Here is a 23,794-nt window from a genome sequence, read left to right on the forward strand (position 1 = left end):
GTAGCTGACTGAGATGACCAGTATATGCCAACTCACCCCCCCCCCTCCGCCACTTCCACGTGTGTTGCCTCACTCAAGATGCCCGCCGATTGTTTAAGCACAATTACGTCACGCTCAGTTGCACATTCGCTTTAACGCGTGCGACGGAGGTGTTTAAGCACAATGACGCCACGCCTAGTTGCACGATCGCTCTAACGCGCGCGCGTGTGACGGAGTTGTTAAATCACAATGACGTCACGCCCTGTTGCACTGTTGCTTTAGCGCGTGTGACGGAGTTGTTAAAGCACGATGACGTCACGCCCAGTTGCACTATTGCTTTAGCGCGTGTGACCGAGTTGTTAAAGCACGATGACGTCACGCCCTGCTGAGCGATCGCTTTAACACGCGCGCGACGACGACGGGAGCTCGGTGGTGCCGCGCCAAGCGCGCAGAGTTTTGCGTTTTGCCGTAGAGACGCTCTGGATCGTGTGGCGGCGACTGCCGTCGTTCGTTTCGCGTTCGACCGCTTCGCTTGGCGGGCGGCAACCCGCCTCGTCGATACCGCCTCGTGCGGCAGGAGCAGCAGCAGCTGCGTTACAACGAGCGGCGGCGGCGACGACGATGAGTGATCGTGAGCCCATGCACGTCGACGGCGACACCCTGGAAGGGGTGAGATATTCGCAACGCTGACATCGCAACAATTCATTGTGCTCCATTGGAACCTCGTTTGCCAGTAGCAAAATATGATAAAAAAAAAATTTCATAATCAACGTTTTTGGGTTTAGATCGCGTTATTTATAAATGTGTCGTAACCCTCCACCACCCGACACGGCCAATCAGTAAAAAAGTGTCACGTTGACAAAAGACAAATAGTTCACTGCTTTAGCCCACCCGTGTGTTGAAGAGTGAAACCACAACATTTACAATTTGAGTACGACGTTTCGCTGGTAATTGCATCCAGCATCATCGGGCAATTCTCCAGAATGGTGTTGATTATGAATAATATTGGTCGCGAAAGCCTACGTGTTAAATTGTTTTTTTACCCTTTTATCTGGCAACAAAACTGACACTTTTTTTTTACAAGGAGTCATGTTTGCATTAACCACGATACCTGCAGTCGGAATGCAAACAAAAAACACAACTCTGGCGGACATTGACGACTTCCTACAAAGATGCCCTCCGATGGATTTTTCAATGCGTTTTTTTATTTCTCATCTAACGCGGTTTATTGTGTTGCTTTCGCTGTGATTTGTATTCGTTTCGTTGTTGCGTTGTCGTCGCCTTGGTAATCGTGGTGATCAAAGTCACTGGGCAAAGGAGGCTGCCCTGATCTCTTGAGTTTTTGACCTGGTTTAAGAAGTCGTTGTGAATGTAAATGCCGTAAAAGAAGGCAAACCTGTCCCTGAAGTGTTCGTGTAATGTAAAGGTGAAGTCCTGTAATTGCATGCCACGTCATTGCTGGCGGAAGGGCCTCCATCAGAGGGAGCTCCAGAGAGCACCTCAGGCGGTATTTGTCCTCCCGGAGTCGATAAATTAGCGACCGAATTTGTGGCAAGCCGGTAGTGAGGTTGTTGAAAACAAATGTACAAGTTTTCAATGTTCAAACACCAAATAGAAACCTATTGCAAAGCATCAAGGCTGCATTAACCACACGTACTTGTGGCAAAACATGCAAACAATGGCAAAGTGGTCCTATAGATGTACCTGCTCGACCCGCGATATTAATCATTTGAGACTTGCATTGCCTCTAGTATTCGCCTTTTGGTGTTCTCTGGTCTGACACTGGTGAGACAAGGCCATAAACAAGGCTGTCTCTGCTGTAGGCCAATCGGTTTCAAAGACAATGCCATATATTATCAGAGCATGTTTGTTTGGATGCTCTGCCGCACGTTATTGCAGATTTCACGCCTTGCAAATGGGTATCTATTTGGTGTTAGCACATTGATACTGGCAAAAAGGTCCCACAGTGAGGGTTTTCTGTCAAAAGGATGGTTTCCAACACAGGAATTGTGGAGCTTCCACCTACCGGCGTAAGGATCTCATTGATGTCCGTGGAGATATCCCTACACATTATTCCTCCTGCTGCCTGTTAAGTGTGATTCCAGGAATCGCATACTGGTTGTGATTAAGTAAGTAGGCTTGGACAGGGTACGTCTCCAGAAAGTAAAGGATCTAGAATAGCGACGGATTGGCAGCCAACGGATAGTTAACGCTGTAAGAGGACTACATCCCCGTCTCGACTCGCTTGCCTCTCTCCGTGCCCTCCACTGGCTACCCGATTGCCAGCAGGGTGACATACAAGATCGCCTGCCTATGCCACCATGCCTTAACATCTGCCTGCCTCCCGTACCTCTCTTCATTATTGACGACTTGCAGCACAGCACACGGCAGATGCCTTAGCAGTGCGACTCCCGACCTCCTCTTGATACCAAGATCCAGGACGGTCACGTCTATGCGCTGTTTCTCGGTGGCTGCCCCAACAGTCTGGAACGCCGTCACCCCTCTGCACATTCTCAGCATCACCTCAATCGTCTCCTTCAAGAGACATTTAAGAACTCGCCTCTACAACCACGCTTTCGAGTGACTGAGCTTGGCTCCGCACCTCCGAGTTGCGGCCGTTACGTCCGCAAATTTGCGCGCGTTATAAATTGCATGATTATTATTAACCATGGAGACAGAGCGATGGGATCAACTTATGTGCAGGAGCTACATGGAGTATTACTGTGAAAGATGGCGATGGCTCGGGGAGGCATTCATCCAGCAGCAGACTGATCGTGGTTGATTAACACTAATGGGAATTCAATATCAAACACTGCTACAATTATGCCATGCAGTTGCGTATTGCTGGTGTCAGGTCAATTGCAGTGTAGTTTCTCCTCCTGTCCATAGGTGTCGCGTCTGCACAGCTGGTAGGACATTTGCTGACTAAGCAAATAAGTGACTGTTAATGGGAACACAGCTGTGAGCTCTCCTAGGCATTGCATTACAGTGTTGGCAATCTCATCCTGGTGCAATGTATGGAGCGATTGTTGACTTTAATGGGAGGAGCGGTGGTGCAGTGGTTAATGTACTGCGCTACGCACCCTGAGTTGTGTTCCCGGCCACGGTTGACATCAGCGGGGAGTGATATCTGACCTGATCCTGTCCCACCTCGCTCCTTCACAAATCTGCACTGTTGAGTGTAGTGACGTATGGTCAAACAAACGCCCTGACTGACACGGTATGGGAACATCTAAATGCAGCAGTAGATTAAATGACAAGGGGCTGTGCATTATGAAATATTTCAAAGGTTTGAAATTCAATAAATCTTCAGCCCTTTGTCAAGCCACTGCTGGGTGAGGTCCACTGCAGGCCACGTCTGTTTGCCTCAGTGAAATGTGAAGTACACTACAGTTTATTTGTGGATCGTCTTGGTAAACAATGGGTCTCACTTATTCAGTCAGTCTCACCCACCTAAAACAGCATGTTGAAAACTTGATTACAGAGAATTTTCATCTGCATTTGCCTGAAAGCTGGTGGCCGCACATATCTGTAATCTACGACGTTATAAGTGGGGGTGGTCAATCACGCAAGTTGACCAGGAGATGGCACTGCAGCACAAGTGTGTGTTATCTGTGGAATAAAAGAGTTTTCAATATTATACCCCCATGCCTAGTTTTCTCCAACACGCTAAAAACTCTAACTTCAAATTAATCAAGATTTAAAGTAATTTGCTGAATAGCCAAATGTAAGACTGTTCCAAAACACGTTAAATCGTAATTGTAGATTTTTTTGTACGAGTGTTTTTTTGAGCGACTACTATCCCTACACATTTGTATCCAATCACGTACCGGATGTTTGTCCAATCAGAACTTCTTTGGGTTGTGCTTACCCGTGAATGGTCCTTTCCATTTCTTGCTTCATTAGCTTTTTAGTTGATAAACTTAAAAGGGGTACCACTTATTTTAATGGTTGTGTAGGATTAAGGGTCATTGAGATTATTTGGGTAGGAATTAGAGTTTGAGGTTAGGAGTTAGGGTGTATAGGATTAGGTTATGGACATGAGTGGCTAAGACTGTTTTTTTAACCATGCATCTGGTTGATGGTAATCTTGGCCTCATTAGTATTATGCAACCGTTGCATAATGCAATTGTGAGCCCAAAATACAGGGCTCACCATTGAGAGGTTGTGAGTTAAAATACCAATCAGAGGTCTACATAGGGCATCATCCTTGTGGAGTTTTTAACACTGGGAATTCAGTTTTGACTGTCAAATGGAGAATTTGGCCCCTATCGTAATATGTAAATGCATTTTCAGCTATTTCTTAATCCACTGCTGGGTGATGGTCTCTCCACACTGTTGCTTATGGGAGTTATTTTGGTGGAGGGTGGTGATGCAGATATCACTTTCCACTTACATTAACTATGGCTTGGATTTGAACTCAGATCGCTGGGTTCATAATGTACTATGTGAATCACTGCATCGCCACAGCTCCTGGACCCTGTCATAGAAATATGGAATTTCTAGCACGAGCTTAGGGTGCCAAACATAATGCATTCCTCCACATTTTTTTTTCAAATTTCAACTTAGTTTTTCCGTTTCCATTCATGTCCATGTTCAGCTTTGTTTTACTGCGTGATGCTGAAGATAAACTCATGATTTAATCCAGGAAACCCTCGTGAAAAAGACCATCTTTCATGTCTTTGTTTTCCCATCTCCTGTTGAAAAAAAAGTTTTCTCGTTTTTCTTTTGACAAGCCGCGGTAGTCGAAGCTTAAGAAAATTCTGAGATGAACGGGACCGTGCACTTATTCACGTTTCAGGGAGGACAGATCTTGAGGGTGTCCTCAGCCTTGAGCTGCATCCTTGGAAAACCCATCCACGTGATCAAGATCCGGGCTGGACGCCCCAAGCCAGGTCTGAGGCAAGGACATTCCCCTCTCCCTTTGCTCGGCTTTAAAGGCGACATGTCTGTTCAATGTATAACTGTTGTTAAGCGCTATTATAGTCGTGTTGTACTATGTTATTACTGCAACGAGTGAACTATAAATGCAACTTTCAACATTCTAATTCGCTTATCTGTAGTGAACTCGATGATATTTGTGCATTGTTTTTGTTAGGAAGTCATGGAGTCGGAAGTTTTACACAGTTGCTTCTCGTTAAGACGATCAACCTACAGAGTGACACCGACGCAGATTTAATTTAACACAATGTAATACAATGTAGGCAGAAATAAGAATGAGATTTTTATCGATATTGTGAAGTGGAGGGCCACTCAAATTGTGTCTCGTCAGAAATCAGTTAATCGTGTGACTCGGTGAAATCTGATGTCACCGTGCTTTCCCTGAGATGCATTTGGGCACTGAAAATCTGAAGTTCTAAATATGGCCATCCAGAGCATCTTTCAGAAATTGAGATGCTTGCATTTGTTTGGCCATTAGAGGAGTTACATTTTACAATAAATAGATACCCTACATTCTTTTATTTTTATTCACGCTTTCCAGCTAAGTTTTATCCAATCAAAATAAGTTACATGTTAGTTTCAAGTTATGTTGCTCTTGGACAAATTGAAAGAGTTACCCAAAAAAAACTGCAATAATGAGTAAGTCTTTTTGGCCAAAGTGATGCCATCACACGTCATAATATGACTTCGTCTCACGTTTTGCCGCTTGAAGGTCTAGCTGTCATTGCTAATTAGATACAGTACTTCCGAGGACAAACTGTCCTGGAAAGGTGTATAGAACCGATTCATATGCATAATTTTTATTAGTAGTTTTTTTATCATCCGATGCAACAACACTTTTACCCGGTCCGACACTAGAATCAATTGCGACATGGAAACAAGACATGCTCATCATGACACTGCTCAGTTAAATTTCTTAGCTAAATTTGTTTAAAAAAATACATGGTAGTGAGGGTTGGACATTGGACATTGGAGAGGGGCTGAACCCTTGGAACCACTTGGCTAATGGAACGTGGGGTCTCAGACTCGGGCTCTGGTATGGTTTCTGAACCAAAACTGGGCTATTTTTTTGCCAGCTTGGTACCCAGTGTCATGAAAATGAGTAATCAGAAATTTCACCCAGCCGAGACTTATGAGGTCAGTGGTGCCTCATTTAACTCCCGTGTAAAAAAAAATCACTCGGCAGCCCCGTTGAGTTGATGAGTGTTGGCAGGCCCTTACGTGGCTAGGGTTATTTTGTAACCTGTTTTGATCCTCATGCAGGTTTTGCTTATGAATGACGCAAAAAACTGTTACGCTTTAAGGCATATGATTTTGAAATTTTGTGAATTCTAACTTGATCTGTAGACAACAGTGATGTTGCTATAGTAACGCAGGACTTACTAGCCACTGTACTTTAATGAAAGTATGGTGGCTAGTAGAGCATCTGTCTATCCCATATATGCTTTAAATCTGATGTCATCTATGGTTATTGGTAGAAGATATGACAACCCGAATAAACAATTATCTTAAGTGGAAAGTCTGTTAATTATTTTCAAGTGAACACACCTCTGAACAATAAATGGGTGGACAGTCTGAACACTAACCTGAGCCTTTTTGTCATTTAAACTTTGGCCTCATTGTGTGCAATGTTCTGTTGACCTTGTGCAATGTCAGATCTTGCCGATTCCAGAATGTAATACCATTTGCATAGATTGTTTGTCTTTGGAAGGTCCATTCATTAATGCGACAATTTGAAATTGTTATTTATTTCTTTTTGTGCTACTTAATATCGCTGATGTTGATGTAGAGCAGCTTGTACTTGAATGACATATACACAGTATATGACTTGCTTTTGTTTTCTCATATATAGCAGGTTACTTAAGTTACATGTCCAAAGGTGAAAGAGTAATTAAAACTCTTACAGAATGAGGCAGTCTTTTGTGATGCTTACGTTCTTTCTCTAAATTTAAAATATGTATTGGTCTTTGTTCCACAATTCTAATTAGGCTATCGGCATGATTTCATCAGATTAATACTCCGTTCAGAAATCTCAGAGCAGTGCACCCCATGTGAATGAGAATGGTTAAAAAAAAAATTTAAACTGAACTTCTGAAAAATACTGCAAGTGGCCTTTTCATGCTTTACACATGATGAGGTTGCACTTTCTCATAGTACTGTGAGATTCGTATAACTGTTTTTATTCTCAGATCTCGAATTAAGCCAAATTACATTAATTAGAATTTCGCGAAAATATGTTTTAGCCTCAAATTTCAAATAATAGGTGTTTTTTTGCAGTCATTAGTGGTATTTTTTTGCAGTCATTAGTGGCCAGCATCAGGCAATTAATTAATGAATTGGTAGCTGAAACCCAGTTTGAACCAGCTTAGGTGCTCAGTGCTCTGACCTCTGAGTCAAGTAGCTAACCTCAATGGTCACATTGATGTGGTGATGCTTTAATTTTTATTTTACATAACTGCTTACACTTATGTTGTATGCAGTATATTTTTAGCGAATTAAACTTTATTTCTGAAGTTTGTAAAATAATCTTGATTCTCAGCAGTTATTGGCTCTTCCAATTCGTTTTTGTGTCTGGAGTAGCTCAAATTATTCCTTGACAAATTGTGGAGTTTTTCTTCTTCATATTTTCATTGAGAAGTAACTCCAGGGTTTGACATTATTTTCGATTATAATTAAGACTTTGAATATCTCATTCCATTAATCATTCAAGTCTGACATCCCAAGATAGTTTCAAAAATTTTACAAAATTATGAAGTGTGAAGTAGTTGTATAGTTACGTGTATTTACATTTCACATTAACTGATATTGGCTGTTAGCTAAATGTGCGAGTATTACTGGGTCAGAAAATAATGAAGCTGTGTGCAACTCTGCTCCCTGATAAGCAAACACTTAGCACACTTGTTGTGGAAAGTGTGGTTACCAGATTACTTACAACACACCAGCTGCCAAATTCAGGATCCCATTATCAGTTTTCTATGTGGAAATCCTGTGAGAACATCCTATTGATGATTAAAACCCTTAGTCTTAACACACACACACACACTTTCATTACTCAACCAAAAATGTGGGCCCCTTGTGCAGACCACAGCACCTGATGGGACTCTCCACCCTGCGGGACCTCTGTGGAGGACGCTTGGTGGGTGCAGAAATCAACTCGTGTGAGGTGACGCTGTATCCTGGGCAAATCCAGGGTGGCTCCCACCGTGCTGACACACAGACAGCGGGGTAAGATTAATTTGCACAACTTACATCTGTCGAACAAATGTGTCATTGCCCAGAATTCCAACCTGCTTGTGCATTATTCGATGGGGGTGTAGGCCCACACCCATCGGTAGTGTTATAGTCAGCGTGCTGCGCTACGAACCCGGTGACCTGGGTTCGATTCCTGCTCACGGCCAACACCAGTGACGATTATCTGAACCGGTTCTGGGCCTCCCCTAGGTCGACTCGGCCTCAAATGAGTACCTGGTGTGGTGTGTAAACATCGCCACTGGGGAGACAAAGGCAGTCAGGCATGGTGCAGGCCGTTCTGGCCTTCAAAGGTGCTCGCTAACAACACTCGCCCAAACAGCCTGTTAAAAGCTATACGGGGGATTTTGTCTTTGTGTCGGCCCATACTGGTGCTGTGTAAGTGTGCCACGAGTTGTGAGTTTGGCCAGTATTTTTTTTATTTTTGTCCCAGTCTTAGTCCAGTCCATGAAAACCTGTGGAATATTCGTTGAGTCTTAGTCTGGATTTGGCATAGAAATTATCTTAGTCCACTCGGCTCAAGCGGTGAAACATTTAGTCAACACTCTTAGTTATTAAATATTGGTGTCATGGGCATATGAGTAAACAATTTAATTATTTTTTTATTTTACCTGGTAAGGCTCGCTGAGCTATATAACTGTTCAGAAACGACCCGGCCACAAATGATAGCTCAACGAAGTGGCTTATCATGTGGAAATTTATAGCAGCCCAATACTCTAAAAGCATGTTTCTAAATGTCAGGGTCAGGATCGAACCCACAACCTCCTGTATACCAGGCGATGTAGTTAACATCTCACCACTACGGCTTGTTTTGTCAATGTCATTTATGCATTGGTCTTTGGTGGGTAGTCCTAATCATCGGGATGCTTGATTACTTTCCGCATAGTCATCGTTTACTAAAAATACATATTTAGTTGACTTATATTTTCATCACTAATTTCTTTAGCAAAATTATCACTTTTCTCCCCCTGGGTGTGCAGGAGTGTGTGTCTGATGGTGCAGTCTACGCTGCCATGCATCCTCTTTGCTGCTCGCCCTTCGGCGCTCACCCTGCGAGGAGGCACCAATGTCTCTCACGCGCCCCAGATCGACTACACGACCACGGTGAATTTGTCTTTTCGGTTTTGTAAATTCAGGCACTAATGCAGAATGCTTTGGTAGTTTCCAAGATGTCTTTTACTACTTGGCCAGGTTGGGCAACTTCCTCATGCAATACATATTATTAATTGGTTGGTTAATGTAAGCTGCTCTGTGGTAATGTGGCATGAATCGACAAACATTCTCAAACATGTTATCGAACGAATATTGTTAGTTGAATTAATATATTAACGTTAACCAGAAGTATTTTTTCGTGACTAGTTGTTATGTGTCATGGTTTGTCAGTAATTTTTTTCCATATCACATTTCACTTAAACATTGCAGTCCTGTTTGTTTGCAGGTCTTCAAGCCATTTGCCGAGAAGTTTGGGATTAAATTCGACTGCGACGTCAGAATACGGTTGGAATTACCTTCTTTGCGATCTTTTTAGTTTTTTTCAGTTTTACTTATGTCTGTTGGTTTCCTCCAATGTTTTTGTTCTTTTTGGGCAATCGGTGTCGTGTCATGAGATGAACTTTCTATTCGAACCTCTCGCAGCGCAGCGCGACCCTTTGTGTTCAAGAATGACCCATGTAAGGATACCACAGAGATGTCCCTGAGGTCCCTTCCAGTGACCTCTGGGTCCACAATAGGAGGCCACATTTTACTTATTTGCCATCTTATTGACTTGGGCTTTGCTCAAGGTACACCAGTTTCTTCCCACATGCAGAATCTTCAATGAGGCATTGGTAAATTCATTCAAGCAGAACCCTTCTGAATAATGTTATCAGCGTTAAGTTGAGGTATGCCGAAGAAAATACATTTCTTATTTTGAACCTATAATCATTCTGTGTTAATATTAGACCATTATGTTTTGTGTGTCAACACTTTTAGTGATAAGTACCTTTTATCAATTAACTGCTAGAGGAGGGCTTCCTCACACTGTTGTGGGGGGTTATTTTAGGTTTATATGAACACACTTCACGATGCCGTTCAGTCCAGGGTTGTGAAAGTGGGGAACATGTATGTTGAAGCATTGTATTGTACAACATATATATTTTTTGTGCACTGTTCTTTGGTGATAAAATAAAATATTTATTCTGTAAAAAAAAAGTTTGTGGGGAAAAATATTTTGAATTTATTTCGACATTGTTTCCAATGTTTAGTTTGAAGGTTGCATGGTAAACTGGCTTTGGTACGTCACTGCAGGGGTTACGAGCCCAAAGGAGGCGGGGAGTTGGTTTTGAGCACAGCTCCAGTTCGGAGCCTAGAACCCATCACAGTGACTGAGCGAGGAGACATCACAAAGATATACGGGAGGGCCTACGTAGCCGGTGTTCTTCCCATCAAGGTGAGACTTCCTACGGCTTATTCTCTCACCGATCGTCGCGTAGCCAAATTTGCCACAAATTACCATGGGTAAGGATATGTTGGATAGGAATCGTGAACATCGCCCAGATCGAGTCCACGCAGATGTAATTGCCTTTAGTTTTAACCAGATGACAACCTGATGAGTTTGTGGGCCAAATTTACGTGTTATATTTGCTATACATCAGCAGAAAGACAACAAAGTAGCAGAACATTGAGGCCAATTGGTCATTTGTCTTCCAAATGGCAAGCAGGAATTCCCTTTCCTCTAACACATAAATCAGCCCCTGTGTGTTTATACAACGAGTATTCGGCTCCACAGGAAGGAACCACAATTACAATAACTTATGGTTTGGTAATTTTTTACATTTTTGCCTCTGGCTTTGACATGGTCTCTTGATGTTCTTTTCCTGTTCATTATGCCATAGGATATTTTGAGCAAAATTCCAAACAGATACCATTGCTGTTATTGCTACAACAGCAATGCTCTCTGTTGGTGTTGTAGCAACCTGTCACATGAATGTTTGGCTGCACAATTTACAAACTGAAATCTACTACTTTTCTCATCTGGCAAGGAGAATGGAGCAACTTTATATTTAAGCCACATATAATGTTGGTAATTTCCCTTTTCCATATGAAAGCAGTAGTTTTCAGTTTGCAACTTTGAAGACTGAAAACTCTAACAATGACTTGGTGGCAAGCGCGCTGTTCAAAGATACGTTTAGTATAATTTATATGCATCATATGTACATTCCGAAGATGATAATTATAATAAAGCAATACAACCTCTATTATCACAAGTTTCTAGTTAAAAATGATATCTGTTTAAATGAAGTATTTTTTTACATGTAATGTCATCATCTTTCGGTCAGTTCGAAGGTCACTCATTTTCCTGCTACCCCCATCGTCTGAAACTTCCCCCAGCCATCCATGCTGTTGACTGCCTACCCATACTCAAGTCCCAGCTGAAAAGCTTCCTTTTTTCCTCTGCTGACACTTGGTGGCCTCCCACCATGAAATAAATACGCCCATTGTTTCTGTACAGCATCTTGAGATACATTTAAACACTACGTACATCTACATTTTATCCTATTTCTGGCAGATGGCAAAGGACGCCGCAGCAACTGCTTTGCGGAAGCTCAAGCAGGAGTTCCGTGACATCAGCGTTAACATTAGCGCCGTGCAGGAGCCCAGGGAGGGTGCTTTCGGCAATGGAAATGGCATCATGTGAGTTGTTGCTCAGCACACTCACGAACACCGCCACGCAAACCGACATCCGTCCAGAATCCTCCCTTATTTATTGCTCAGAGGGGAATTCTGATAATCTGGAGATTAACGCTACAGTGGGTGAGAAGTCATTCTTGTACAGACACGCATTGCGTAGAACATTCTAATGGAATGAGTTGTAAATTGGTGTACTTTATTCAGTTATATGGGGGTAGAGTGAGGACACAGTGGTTAGTGCGCACTGCACTATGGACTGGACCACTCAAGTTCGATTCCTGGCCATGGCTCACATAAGTGGCAATTGATATCTGAACTGGTTCTGGGTGCAACTCTTTCACCAACCAGCAATGACCAGTGTGTTGAGGTATGGTCAAACAACCACCATGTGTGGGAGGCTTTCATTGAGGAAAGGATTGATGAAGGGCTGTAAATTCTGATGGATAATATTATTATATATTGACTCATCAACATTCACTGCTGCTTTATTATCTGGCAGCCTATTTAATGAGAGGTATTTTCTCAAAAGTAAAAATCCATCATTAAAATGTTACAATAAACACGTCTTCGGTATGTGAAGCTATATTTTACCGAAATGGGTGATAATAAAAAAAATGCACAATTTAAAAATTTTCATTAGCAGATATATTAAGTGGCCATAGTGCATGTTAAGTTTTGTGCATGATTGTGAAATGCCATGTAATGATTTTAGATTTGTATTTTTTACTTTTGTAGCGTTTTTGCAGAGACGAGCACTGGTTGCATCTTCGCAGGTGATGCACTTGGAAGGCGAGGTAATGTGAAACTAATAATCTTCCTCATTCAAGACCCACTGGATAGTGTAACAGTTGGCACACTGGACTTGCAATCCAAAGCTCACCATCAGCAGTTGAAACAATGGCCAGGTTTATTAAATCCCCCCCCACCTCTGTCCACCCATCAGTATAAATGGATAAACTGCAGTCGCGGCTGGTCACTTGTGATGGGGTTTAATGTTTGGGTATTGCCGCTTCCAAAGTTCATGGGCAGCATAGAAGAATGGGCCAATATATCCTGCAGAGCTTCCTCTTGTGGCAGTGGTTTCGCCAGCAGTGGCATGAGCAAGCAGTTCCAGGGCCCTGTCCTTTACCGTTTTGCAGGCCAAAAAAGCGTGTTATTTTTTATTCCTTTCGGCTTTCATGCATTTGAACAACTTGGATTGTTGTCACATTTCCCCTGCTCCCTTAGGTCTGCCTCGAGTATTTTCCAAACCACTGAAGCAGTCTCCCTTGTTGTTGGCTTTAGTAAAGTTACATTTTTGCAAACATTACATTTAATCTGTACGAAATAAATTATATGTGCCAAATATTGATGCGTAAGGTATTCTTATATTTTGTTAATGCACAACTTTGTTCAATTAACTGTTTAAATACAAATTAGCTTAACGACACATTTCTGTGATTTTTTTCTGTTCTAATTTTTTTATGTTATGTCGATCAGTTTTCTCCTCAGCTTTATATGCATAAATGAATTGTAAAATCACAGGTGTATTCCCTCATTACATTTGTTTTACATTTGTATTATTTTGCTGCTATAAATTTCCGAATGTTAAGCCACTTTGTTGAGCTGTCACTTGTGGCCAGTGCGCTTGTGGGAAAAAAACGTAATACCTCAGTGGGCTTTGCCTGGTAGGATGACAATGGTTACGTTTTATTTGTACGTTCGAGTGATTTATAATAGAGGCTTTTTTGGGTTAGATCGCGTAAATATATAAATGTGTCGTTAAAACCCGTCGCCACCCGACACGGCCAACTAGTAAGGGTTGTCACGTAAAGAGAACATGCCAATTCGTCACTAGTACGGCACACCGGTGTGTTGGAGAGCCAAGCCACAACATTTACAATCTGAGTGCGACGTTTCGCCAGTAATTACAACTAGCTTCATCAGGCGACAGCCAGATTCGAGTGATTTGTTTACCTTTCTTGTACTTGCCACTATTGTCATGTTGTTGTATTGTTGTTGTACCGTTTGAGACGAGGCTCAAAAGAAAGCTGTCTCTGGTGTGGACCAATCCGTTCCAAGGACAATGCATATCTTATCAGTGTTTTTTTGTTTGCATTCTCACCACAAGCATTGTGGTTAATGCAGACATGATTCCTTGTAAAAAGGTTTCAGTTTGCTGTTTTAACATCTTAACACTTGTTTTGTGGCCAGAAAAAAAGGGAAAACCTATTCTCAGCTTTATAGCTCTTCGTATTCCTTCAGTATTCATAAATATTCTGATTAAATGTCAGTGTATTTTTGAGATGTAATGTTTTATTTGCATGTTATTGTTCTTTTCAGGCGTGACTCCTGAACAACTCGGCACAAATGCTGCCGAAATGCTCCTCGGCAATATCCGGCATGGAGGCTGTGTGGACGAACATCTGCAGGACCAGGTCGCTCCTTACTCTGTTCATATGACGTTTAAAATAATGGTTTCCCTCACTTTACGCGGGAGATGCATACAGTAAACATGTCCCACGTCCGAATCGCATAGCCGCATACGAGCGATTTCAAACCGAATTCTACACATTTTCGGTCGAAATAGGTTAGCCGCATATAGGCGAAATCGCGCAAACTTACCCCGCAATAAGCAAGGGAAACCTGGATAGCTGTTTAAGAATACAAGATTACTTTATCACAGAATTGTGAAAGAGCTGTTTATCCAGCTGTGACTAAGGCTGATCACGATGACAAAACTACAAGCATCAAACAGGATTAAAAATGCATAATTTTTCTCTGCAGTGTATAGACGGCAATTGTGTAGAATTTAATTTTAAGCTATTTTAGTTTAACTTTTAGGCTTTGTTTTGATGAAATTCTCTGCCAAAAAGTCTGGCCGGTTTGGTGGAGTTGGTCAGAATACCCTCTAGAGCAGGGGTCCCCAACCCCCGGGCCGCGGACCGGTACCGGTCCGTGGCCTGTTAGGAACCGGGCCGCACAGCAGCAGGAGGTGAGCGGTGAGTCCACGTGTGGCCCGCCCAGCTTTGTCGCTAATTTTTCATTTCGCAGAGGTCATAACCACAACAGTAGCCGGGCCCAAATTTTAAAAACAACATTTTGGAGGACATATTCAGACCCTTGACAGCCCTTCCTGCAAACAATCCAAATGACAATGCTCACAAAAGCCGGATGCAATCAATTTATTGGTACATTGACGCACGTTGTCATTCTGATTTGTTTCAGTATTTTCAGTGCTTAGCTGCCTGTTGTTTTTCGTAAAAAAAACACATTTGAGGTTGTTGTCTATATTTTATTCTTTAAGCATCATTGGACACTATTGTTGGGTGCAAGTCACATTGGTACTAAAATAATAATTTACAGCTCTTTTTCAATAATGTGCTGGATGAAGGCCTCTGCATGCCAGAACAATGAGGCCGAAATCTTTTGCTAGGTGCTTGAATTATGAACAGTTTGTATTACTTATTTAGCAATTTATGTTTACCATTGTTTGTGCAATATTAACATGAAATATTGATACATGCAAAGTAATGTAAACATTTGTAGGTTTAATCCTGATTATTAGGACCAGGCATTTAAGGATGTGACTTTTTACACTGCCACGAATGGGCCTTGTAGATATTGTGTAAAATACTTTGTAGGATCGCATTCATGTTGCTGTCTGTCCTGAGCGCAATGTCTTACTGAATGGGCTAAACAAACCAACTGGTTAATTTAAAATACATGAAGAAGCATTTGTGCATCCGCTGGTGTTTATGTGAGTGAACGTTACCAAGTCTGACTGGCCCTTTGGGAATAGTTCTCCTGGGATGTTGAGCCAGTCGACTTTGAGCTGCAAAGGCAGAACTCTCACGTCACGCGATCTCCGTAACGCTATTGAGACATCAAAGTAAAAAGGGCGTAATGATGAACAAGGGATTATAACCTTAAAATGAAATAAGTCTGTGTCACCGCGCCCTTACAAATTGTACACGAATGAATGCAATGAATATCACGTCGCGGTCTGCTTTTTGCGGTCTGCTTTTCGCTTGCAAGTTTCGGATTTACTGCAATACACCCGTCCTTGGACGGGAAAAAGGCGAGTATGCAATATATTTAACGTGGAATTGGTCCTTCTTGGTCACACACATCATATGAACCTTATGGCGGAACCCCGGGGTCCCAAATAAACGGAAGTCAAAATCGTAATTAATTTATTTTTGCAACTCTATCCCACCGCGCACACAAACGAATGCACAAAAGAAACAAAACTTTGATTAGCGCATCGTGTAGGGCTCGTCGAGAGAAATAGATTGCCGTATCGTTCGCCTTCAACAGACATAAAATGACGTCGCAACGCAGTTTATGCAGGAGCCAGGGCCTTATGGGACCCCGGGATCCCGCCATAAGGTTCATATGTACATTAGCTTGAATCTGCCTGGCTAATGTTCGACTAAGTTTGTGCTTTACGGTGTAACCCAAACTCCAAGTCATGTTTTCATTTGTCAACAGATAATAATTTTCATGGCGCTTGCAAAAGGAACATCCCGAGTGCTGACTGGACCCATCACCTTGCACACACAGACAGCCATCCACTTTTCAGAGGCGATGACCCCGGTAGGTGAATGTCTCGATTTAAAGCTTTCGTGACTGCAGGGATTCATCTTGGTTCTTTCGGTAAAGTCACGTAGAAGGGAAATAATAAAATAATAAAAATTCAACCTAATAAAATACAATTCTCATGACATTTCGGCCACAACACAAGCAGCCGTCCTCAGGTGAAGAACAGGGCTGTCGGAAAGACAGCGTCCGACAGCCCTGTTCTTCACCTGAGGACGGCTGCTTGCGTTGTGGCCGAAACGTCGTGAGAATTGTATTTTATAATTTTGTATTTTTTTTATTTTATTATTTCCCTTCTACGTGACTTTACCGAAAGAACCAAGAAGATAGGTGAATGTCCTTCGCTGTTGGATGTCATCATTTTAAAGCGTTAGTGATTTTCCCCTCAAACAAGCACTCTGGTGCTCGACGCCAATTGTGGCACTTAGCAATGGGTAGAAATGCTTTCTTCCTGGGGTGCGTTCAATGGGCAGAGGGCCCCAGAGTGCTTTGCTATTGAATGACCTGGTTAGCCCAGAAGCTCATCGTAAACAAGGAGCAAATGGTCTCAGGAACTTCCTTGCTGACCATTAGGTGGACCTGTCAGATTGTGTCAAGATGGCAAATATTCGCTACCAATGCAGCGGGCGTCCATGTTAGTTAACGTTTCCATCTTGGTTATGTCATCTTGCCAAAAGTAGCATTTTTTCTTCACCATTTTAAAAACCGCGGCATTTAACAAGAAAATAAATTATGTTACCAAAGGCTCATCGCTCTCTTCATTGAAATGTTTACATATTCAAAGGCTTGGGTTTCTTTGACCATGAACACAGCATCTGTTTATTAATGCCAATTGAAATACAATTTAAATACAATTGCCAGTAATAGAATATGGCATGCTTATGAACCAAAAAGGTAAGAGAAAGAGACGATGAGTTGAAGCTGCATGAAAATAGTTGTCTGTTCAAGCTGTTTTGAAATCATCTTGTGAATCGTGGTTTTGTTTTTCCATTTTAATGTCCCTTTAGGCCAGGTTTACAGTGAGCAAGACCGAGAGTCAGCTGCCCAATGCTGATGCTTACATCATCGAGTGCCAAGGGATGGGAGCGAGCAATCCAAATATCTGAATGTGTGCCCTTGATTTCATCACTGAGGCACTGTTGAATGGTTACTGCAAAACTTGCGTGCAAGGTGGTATCAGCATTATGTGCCCATTGTCTTTCATTTGTTAACAAATTTCTTTAGTCATATGGAATGTGCTTCGAATGGTGTCTTCATTGTTTGTATTCCCAGTTGTCCACGGTCTTGAAAACATATATCAAACCCTCATCTGAGAGACACATTAAGGCAAATTGATCCCAATGTGTATTGGAGGCTCCCTTTGCATTTTATTTATACTGCCATCGTCACTGAAATGGAAGGAGAAACCATTTAACTGTAACGGTACACAAAATATCCTATGTGTATAGGCATAACGTTCGAAGTTTACTTTGCGGAATAAATTATGTATGCATGTTGAACTTCTTTCGCACCATACGTAGCCAACCGTGCTAATTGGTGTTCGATAGTCTTGTTTACGTGCGACAAAATAAGGTGTGCACTATTTTATGATCATGTTCATCATAAACCATGTACTCTCCATTACTGTATGAAGGCCTATCCATTTCCTCGCCATCCCCCCCTCCCCACAGTCCTACAATACCGCAATTCATCTACACATACAGTAAACGGATCTCGTCGCCCCAGCTTCGTGGTGGTGATCCTCTAAGGCTTGTTTTCTCATCATACTGCCGTTCAACTACCAGTGTCATCCATCGGACATCATCCCTTCTAGCGTTGAGCCCTACCCAAGCCTTTTTACCTAAGTCAAAATGATGTCGCTAATTGTATTTTGTTCTGCGATTCATGTGTTCCTTATTTTCTGTCCCTCAATGAATATCCCATCTCCACAAGGTGTTTGTGTGCACATTTCAGCATCATTGTGCATGCCGATTTAACGTTGAAAGTAAATGATTATGAATGCCATACATGCTTAAAAATGCACTTGAACTATATACACTTAAACATGCAATGTTCTTAGTCCGCGTATTGGAAAGAGATGTATGTAAATAAAGTGCCAAATACTTGACCTTTCTCCTGCAGCACTTGGAAATAAATGTCTGACATACTTAAAGTTTGCGGTTTGTGCTTTAGTTTTCCATTTGCGCTCTTCAATTGCAAGTGTTTCCAGTTGAAAAGGTGAACAATGCTGCTTTGCAATCTTCTCTGGACCTCCGTCCCTCCTCCCTGTGCCCAATCCCGTTTTTGGTCCTCTCTCCTTGCAACCCCCTCCACTGGAATGAACTTGCCTTGTACATTAAGAAGTCGCCCTCCTTAACCACCTGTTCCTTTCTTAAAGCTCGCATCTTCTCTTGCGCATTCTCTTCCCTCCACTCCTTCCCATCACTCCCTTTCGTGATCCATAAATACCCTCTCGCGGTCACTCATTCCACAACCCTTGCACGCACCTGCCATCTAAATCATATTGGCACCGTTTTTTTTAACCAAGCTAAGCGCCTTGAAGGAAGGCGCTCTTATATAAATATAAAATTCGATTAGATATAACTGCACTTAATAGTGCGTGTTTTGATTTGGTGATCAAAGGACATGGTGTGACATTGGTGTTCACAAGCTCGTTGCAAGCCTTTCCAAAAGGTGTGTAATTAAACAGGCGCTTATTTTATTTAGAGTGGTGGCGCAGTGATTAGCATGTGCTATAAACCCGGTGACAGAAGTTTCATTCCCGGGGACAGCGAACGTCGTTGACGACAGATCTGAACCGGTGCTGAGTGTGCCCCCTTCAATACGCATTGACCAGAACGGTGAAGTATGGTTGGACATTCCCCATGATAGACACGGATGAGGAAATGCCTTTCATTGAGCAGTCGATTGACAAGGAGCTTTCTATTAGTATAGACGGTCTAATTTTCAATCGCTACATTTGGCTATATGCGAGTGAAAGTGTTATACTGTATATGGTACAAGTCGTTACATGTAGCGGTGGCCTTCATCCAGGAAGGAATCGCCGAACCTCAACTCCATTTTCAGCAAAGTGCCGCATTGGGGTTGTCCGATTGCCTCTTGTTCAAGAGTGTTTTTGCGTCACGGGTTCTGTGAAACATTTGTGACGGGTGAAGAAAAATAGTGAGAAATCTATCCTGCGCACTCAAATGTATGTATCGGTTATTTTATTTAGCTTTTAATACCTATTGATTCTTGCACATTAATGCTCTTGTACAGTGATAACAGTTATACACCAACATTCCCTATTAAAGATCGTAAAACTTAGTGTGCGTGACTTAAACCACGTATTTAATTTATATTGGTTTCTGAAATTGCTTCCACTAATCTAAATGGACAGAATTATTGATATTCTTTGGTTCTTTCAGTAAAGTGTCGTAGATAGAAAATAGTAATGAAAATAAAGTGAATAAAAATAATCTTAATAAAAACCACGACGTTTCGATCGCAACACAAGCGGTCGTCATCAGGAAAAGGACGAACGCTTGTGTTGCGATCGAAACGTCGTGGTTTTTCTTTTTATTCTTTTTTCTTTTTATTTCTTTTCTATCTACGTGACTTTACCGAAAGAGCCAAAGGATATGAATTCCTGCAGTCACGAAATTTTAAAGTCAGAATTATTGACAGTCAAAGGTCCTTTTATACTGTCTGCAATAAAACCTGCATCATTTCATTGGCTTATGTTGATTCGGCAATCGAAATCCACCCCCCACCTTCATGACATGTTTGGAACTTGCTTACCGTATCTTTTTACTCATTATGCTTACTGGTTGTGCTTGCTGTGCATTCGCCACGGTGACGTGATGTTAATGCCCTTCTCGCCTGGTATACAGGGGCCGTGAGTTCAATCCTGACCCTGACGCCTGTTTATTTGGGGTTTGCATGTTCTCGCGAATGCATGAACCTTGTTCCAATGGGGAAAATGGGGTTACCTTCCTGGTACGAGTGAACATAGGGAAGGGGGGGGGGAATTGTAAATGTTTAATAACAATTATTACAAAAAATAAATAATACATTATAAATATCAATATGTAGTTTCATTACCGATGATGATTTGACGGAGGTGGTGGTGATGAATTCAGCGGGATGACAAAAACAACGCGCAGTTGTTATACATTTTAGCAGTCTGGGGAGCACGAGCCGCAACACTTTCCCCGATTGCATTCGCGTTCTTTTCAATGGATCTCACAGTCGACGCCTTTGTAACCAAAATGAACGAGTCCGCTCCAAGTACGCACAGAAGTAGAAGTGCACAATAGCGAGTTCAGAGCGGGATTACTGCGTGATTCGAAGACTACGCGCGCGTAATCTTCGCAGACAGTTTCAAGTGTAAAAACTCTACGGTCTGGCACAACTTCGTACGCTCCCGAATACTGTGAGTCCGGTGAGTCGCGAATAGGGAAGTCGTATACTTCGCGAATACAGGATTTCCTGTAGTTGAATAGTTTAATTGTTTAAAGTGAGAATCTGCTTCTACGTATTTATTTGTGTTTCGTGCAAAATCTGGTCATATAAAAACTCCGGTTCAGCATTGCGCTGGACCTCGCAACATGTTTGATTCCCGACCACGGCTAACGTGGGAGCTGGAGCGCGCATGCACGATAACTTTAAAACATCCAATTTGAACGCAATCTTAGTATTAATGTGTGCTGCTATAAGAGATTCACCACGCATAATACAGGGGCAAATTGTTCAATGGGCTGCCCAATGGGCAACAGAGAAGGTGTGAGCTTGAAGCGAGGCACAGAAGGATGTAAAAGGAGGGCTATTTCGCTCACGATGTTTTTTTCTTATTCTTCTATGCCGATTACATCACTCACATCCCGATGACAAAGACGTTATCTCGCCACAGCACGTGCGCGTCATGTCATCTTTGTTTTCCGGCTCGGAAGCTTTCATCATCATCATCATCATCGTCAGCCGTGATCAATCCACTGCTGGATTAAGGCCTCGTCAAGCTGCCCACCCTCCAATGCCCTTGCGATGTAACGATGATGCATCATTACACTTGTTTATCCAGGAAAGCCTCGCCGAGTCTTTAGACTCGTTCAGGAGAGTCCTGCCCAGTCTTTGCAGTATGTTACGTGACTGTTTGCTATGAATATTGCAATTGAGTAATTTGTGGGAGATTTTTTTTTTATTCATAATCCAGATTTCACTTGGACGCGTTTCCTTCCTTGACTGCCACTCATTAATCCTGAACATCAGCAATCATCCCTTCCAGCTACGTTACGGTACGTGACCAAGTCTTTGTCATGGATATGTATTCTCATCCATGTGTTCCCCTTCCCATCTCAATATAATTCCAAGCGTGCATCTCTCCATGTTTTTTTTATACACCTTTCAGTTAGTATAACATTTTCTTCATTATTCTCGATGATTCTGATCAATACGTCATAGCAGGTAATATGCATTCTTTAATTATAATTGTTTCAACTTCCGAGGACAAACGCACGTTGGAAAAGTGCTATTGAGTCCATGCTGATGGTCATTTTTCTTCGTAAACTTTCTATTCAACCCAAAATTATCCTTCTTTATAAGACAAACTATTCCTCCAGTGCCTTGACCAAGCAGTAGTGCGTTTGGCATTTGTTGCGGTGGTTCATGGTTAAAAGGTCCTGGCCGCCCCAGTTAATACTGCGGGTGTAATTACTATAAAATAAATATGCACCGTCAGCTTCACAGTGGACGTTGAAAAGATCCCCTGACATTGTTAAACAAAGAATTGTCCACGTGTGCCGGCAAAATAGCCTAAAGTTTAATAATGACTTCGTTGGAATAACCAATAGGAGCATCACCCCATTCTGGCAGACGAATGCTCGCTTGCTGTGTTCCCCTTGTGTCGCACAGGGACGAGTTGCCATTAGGGGGTGTCCTGGGCTATATAACATGTGCACTGGGACATTTTTTTTACATAGATATAGTATGGGCACAATATAAATGTAAGTATCATTATTTAAACGCTCCGTTCCTTTTCCGAGTTGTGGCTGTATCTCACCACACAATTTCGCAGTGTGCTTTCTAATTGATAAACACATGATAAGTGCGGTCTGGAAGTCCACTTTCAAAGTGTGCATGCGATCTTTCACAAGTCACAGGGTCTTCTCGCTCAAGTGATTCGTGATGGGCACTGTTTATCTCCGTTCCGGCAGCCCTCAGCCAGTGGTGAAAATGGCACATTCCCATACCAAGACCTTCTGCATACTTAGTACTCGCAAAAAGCCTGTACCAGAATCTGAAAAGTAAAATAAACATAACTATTTAAAATATTTTTTTCAATTTAAAGCTTTCGTGACTGCAGGGATTCATCTTCTTGGTTCTTTCGGTAAAGTCACGTAGAAGGGAAATAATAAAATAATAAAAATAAAACATAATAAAATAATTCTCACGACGTTTCGGCCACAACGCAAGCAAGGCAGCGTCTTCCCGACAGACCTGTTCTTCACCTGAGGACGGCTGCTTGCGTTGTGGCCGAAACGTCATGAGAATTATTTTATTATGTTTTATTTTTATTATTTTATTATTTCCCTTCTACGTGACTTTATTTAAAATATGTTTATTTTACCGGGTAAGGCCCTCTGCGGTATGCAGCGACCTGGCCACAAATGATAGCAGCTGAACGAAGTGGATTATCATCACGTGGGCATTTATAGCAGCTAAATACTCTAAACGCATTTTTATTCTAATTGTGGAGGGGAAACCCGGAGGGCCCAGTGAAAAATCCATGCGACCACTGGGAGAACAGGGTTGGGATCGAACTTAGGACTTCCTATTACACAAACTGAATGGTTTATTTAATAAAGAAATATGTTAATCTGCTGATTGAATTCACATTGTTGTGCTAGAAGGTGCAAAAGGGTTTGTTGTAATCTTTACAGCCAAATATTTCTATAACCTTCCAAACGTCATTCTGGTTCCAACAGGACTGCATTTAGAGCTGTATAAACAGCTGACCGAAGCTAATGATGCATTTTCACAGACTGGTTTCTGTTTGGTGTCAGATTTTTGTTATGGAAATGTTTAATGTGTAACTGTTTACTCGAAGCATATATACACACAACATTTTCACGAAACTTAAAAACCCAATGAGCGTGACTATACGGGTCACACGGGTGTTGTCTACAACTCGGTGAGGGCATCAATTGTCGGACTGCATGTGTTGTTATCAAACCCAATGGTGTTCATGCAGGTTTCACATTCTCAATGGCAATCCAAGGGCATTGCTGCCATGTAAGGGAAAAGCTAAAGAATGGAGATGAACATTCCCTTTCTGTGGTGCAAAGCAACCAGATGATTCATACAGTAGTCTGTTTGGGAGGAGCTGGACATTTTACGT

The 23,794-nt window shown here is 42.1% G+C and overlaps 1 protein-coding gene across 1 annotated transcript; it reads left to right on the forward strand.

Annotated features, from left to right (window-relative positions):
* The first annotated feature begins 340 nt into the window (after nt 1-340).
* RTCA (RNA 3'-terminal phosphate cyclase) lies at nt 341-18,571 on the forward strand. Its single transcript, XM_078594389.1, has 11 exons — nt 341-648; nt 4,781-4,881; nt 8,002-8,145; nt 9,150-9,273; nt 9,608-9,666; nt 10,456-10,597; nt 11,717-11,841; nt 12,574-12,632; nt 14,161-14,255; nt 16,312-16,416; nt 17,427-18,571. The coding sequence occupies exons 1-11, from the start codon at nt 601-603 to the stop codon at nt 17,523-17,525; spliced, it is 1,101 nt and encodes a 366-aa protein (XP_078450515.1). The 5' UTR covers nt 341-600; the 3' UTR covers nt 17,526-18,571.
* Nucleotides 18,572-23,794: the final 5,223 nt, after the last annotated feature.

The sequence above is a fragment of the Lampetra planeri genome, chromosome 5, assembly GCF_965212315.1.
Source record: "Lampetra planeri chromosome 5, kcLamPlan1.2.h2, whole genome shotgun sequence".
Taxonomy (NCBI): Eukaryota; Metazoa; Chordata; class Hyperoartia; order Petromyzontiformes; family Petromyzontidae; genus Lampetra; species Lampetra planeri.

What these genes read in the sequence shown, in the direction of transcription:
- RTCA (XM_078594389.1), top strand. Translation starts at nt 601, where the DNA reads ATGAGTGATCGTGAGCCCATGCACGTCGACGGCGACACCCTGGAAGGG. An exon ending in AGATCGACTACACGACCACG is followed by an intron (nt 9,274 to 9,607) that starts GTGAATTTGTCT and finishes GTTTGTTTGCAG; the next exon opens with GTCTTCAAGCCATTTGCCGA. An exon ending in GGCAATGGAAATGGCATCAT is followed by an intron (nt 11,842 to 12,573) that starts GTGAGTTGTTGC and finishes TTACTTTTGTAG; the next exon opens with CGTTTTTGCAGAGACGAGCA.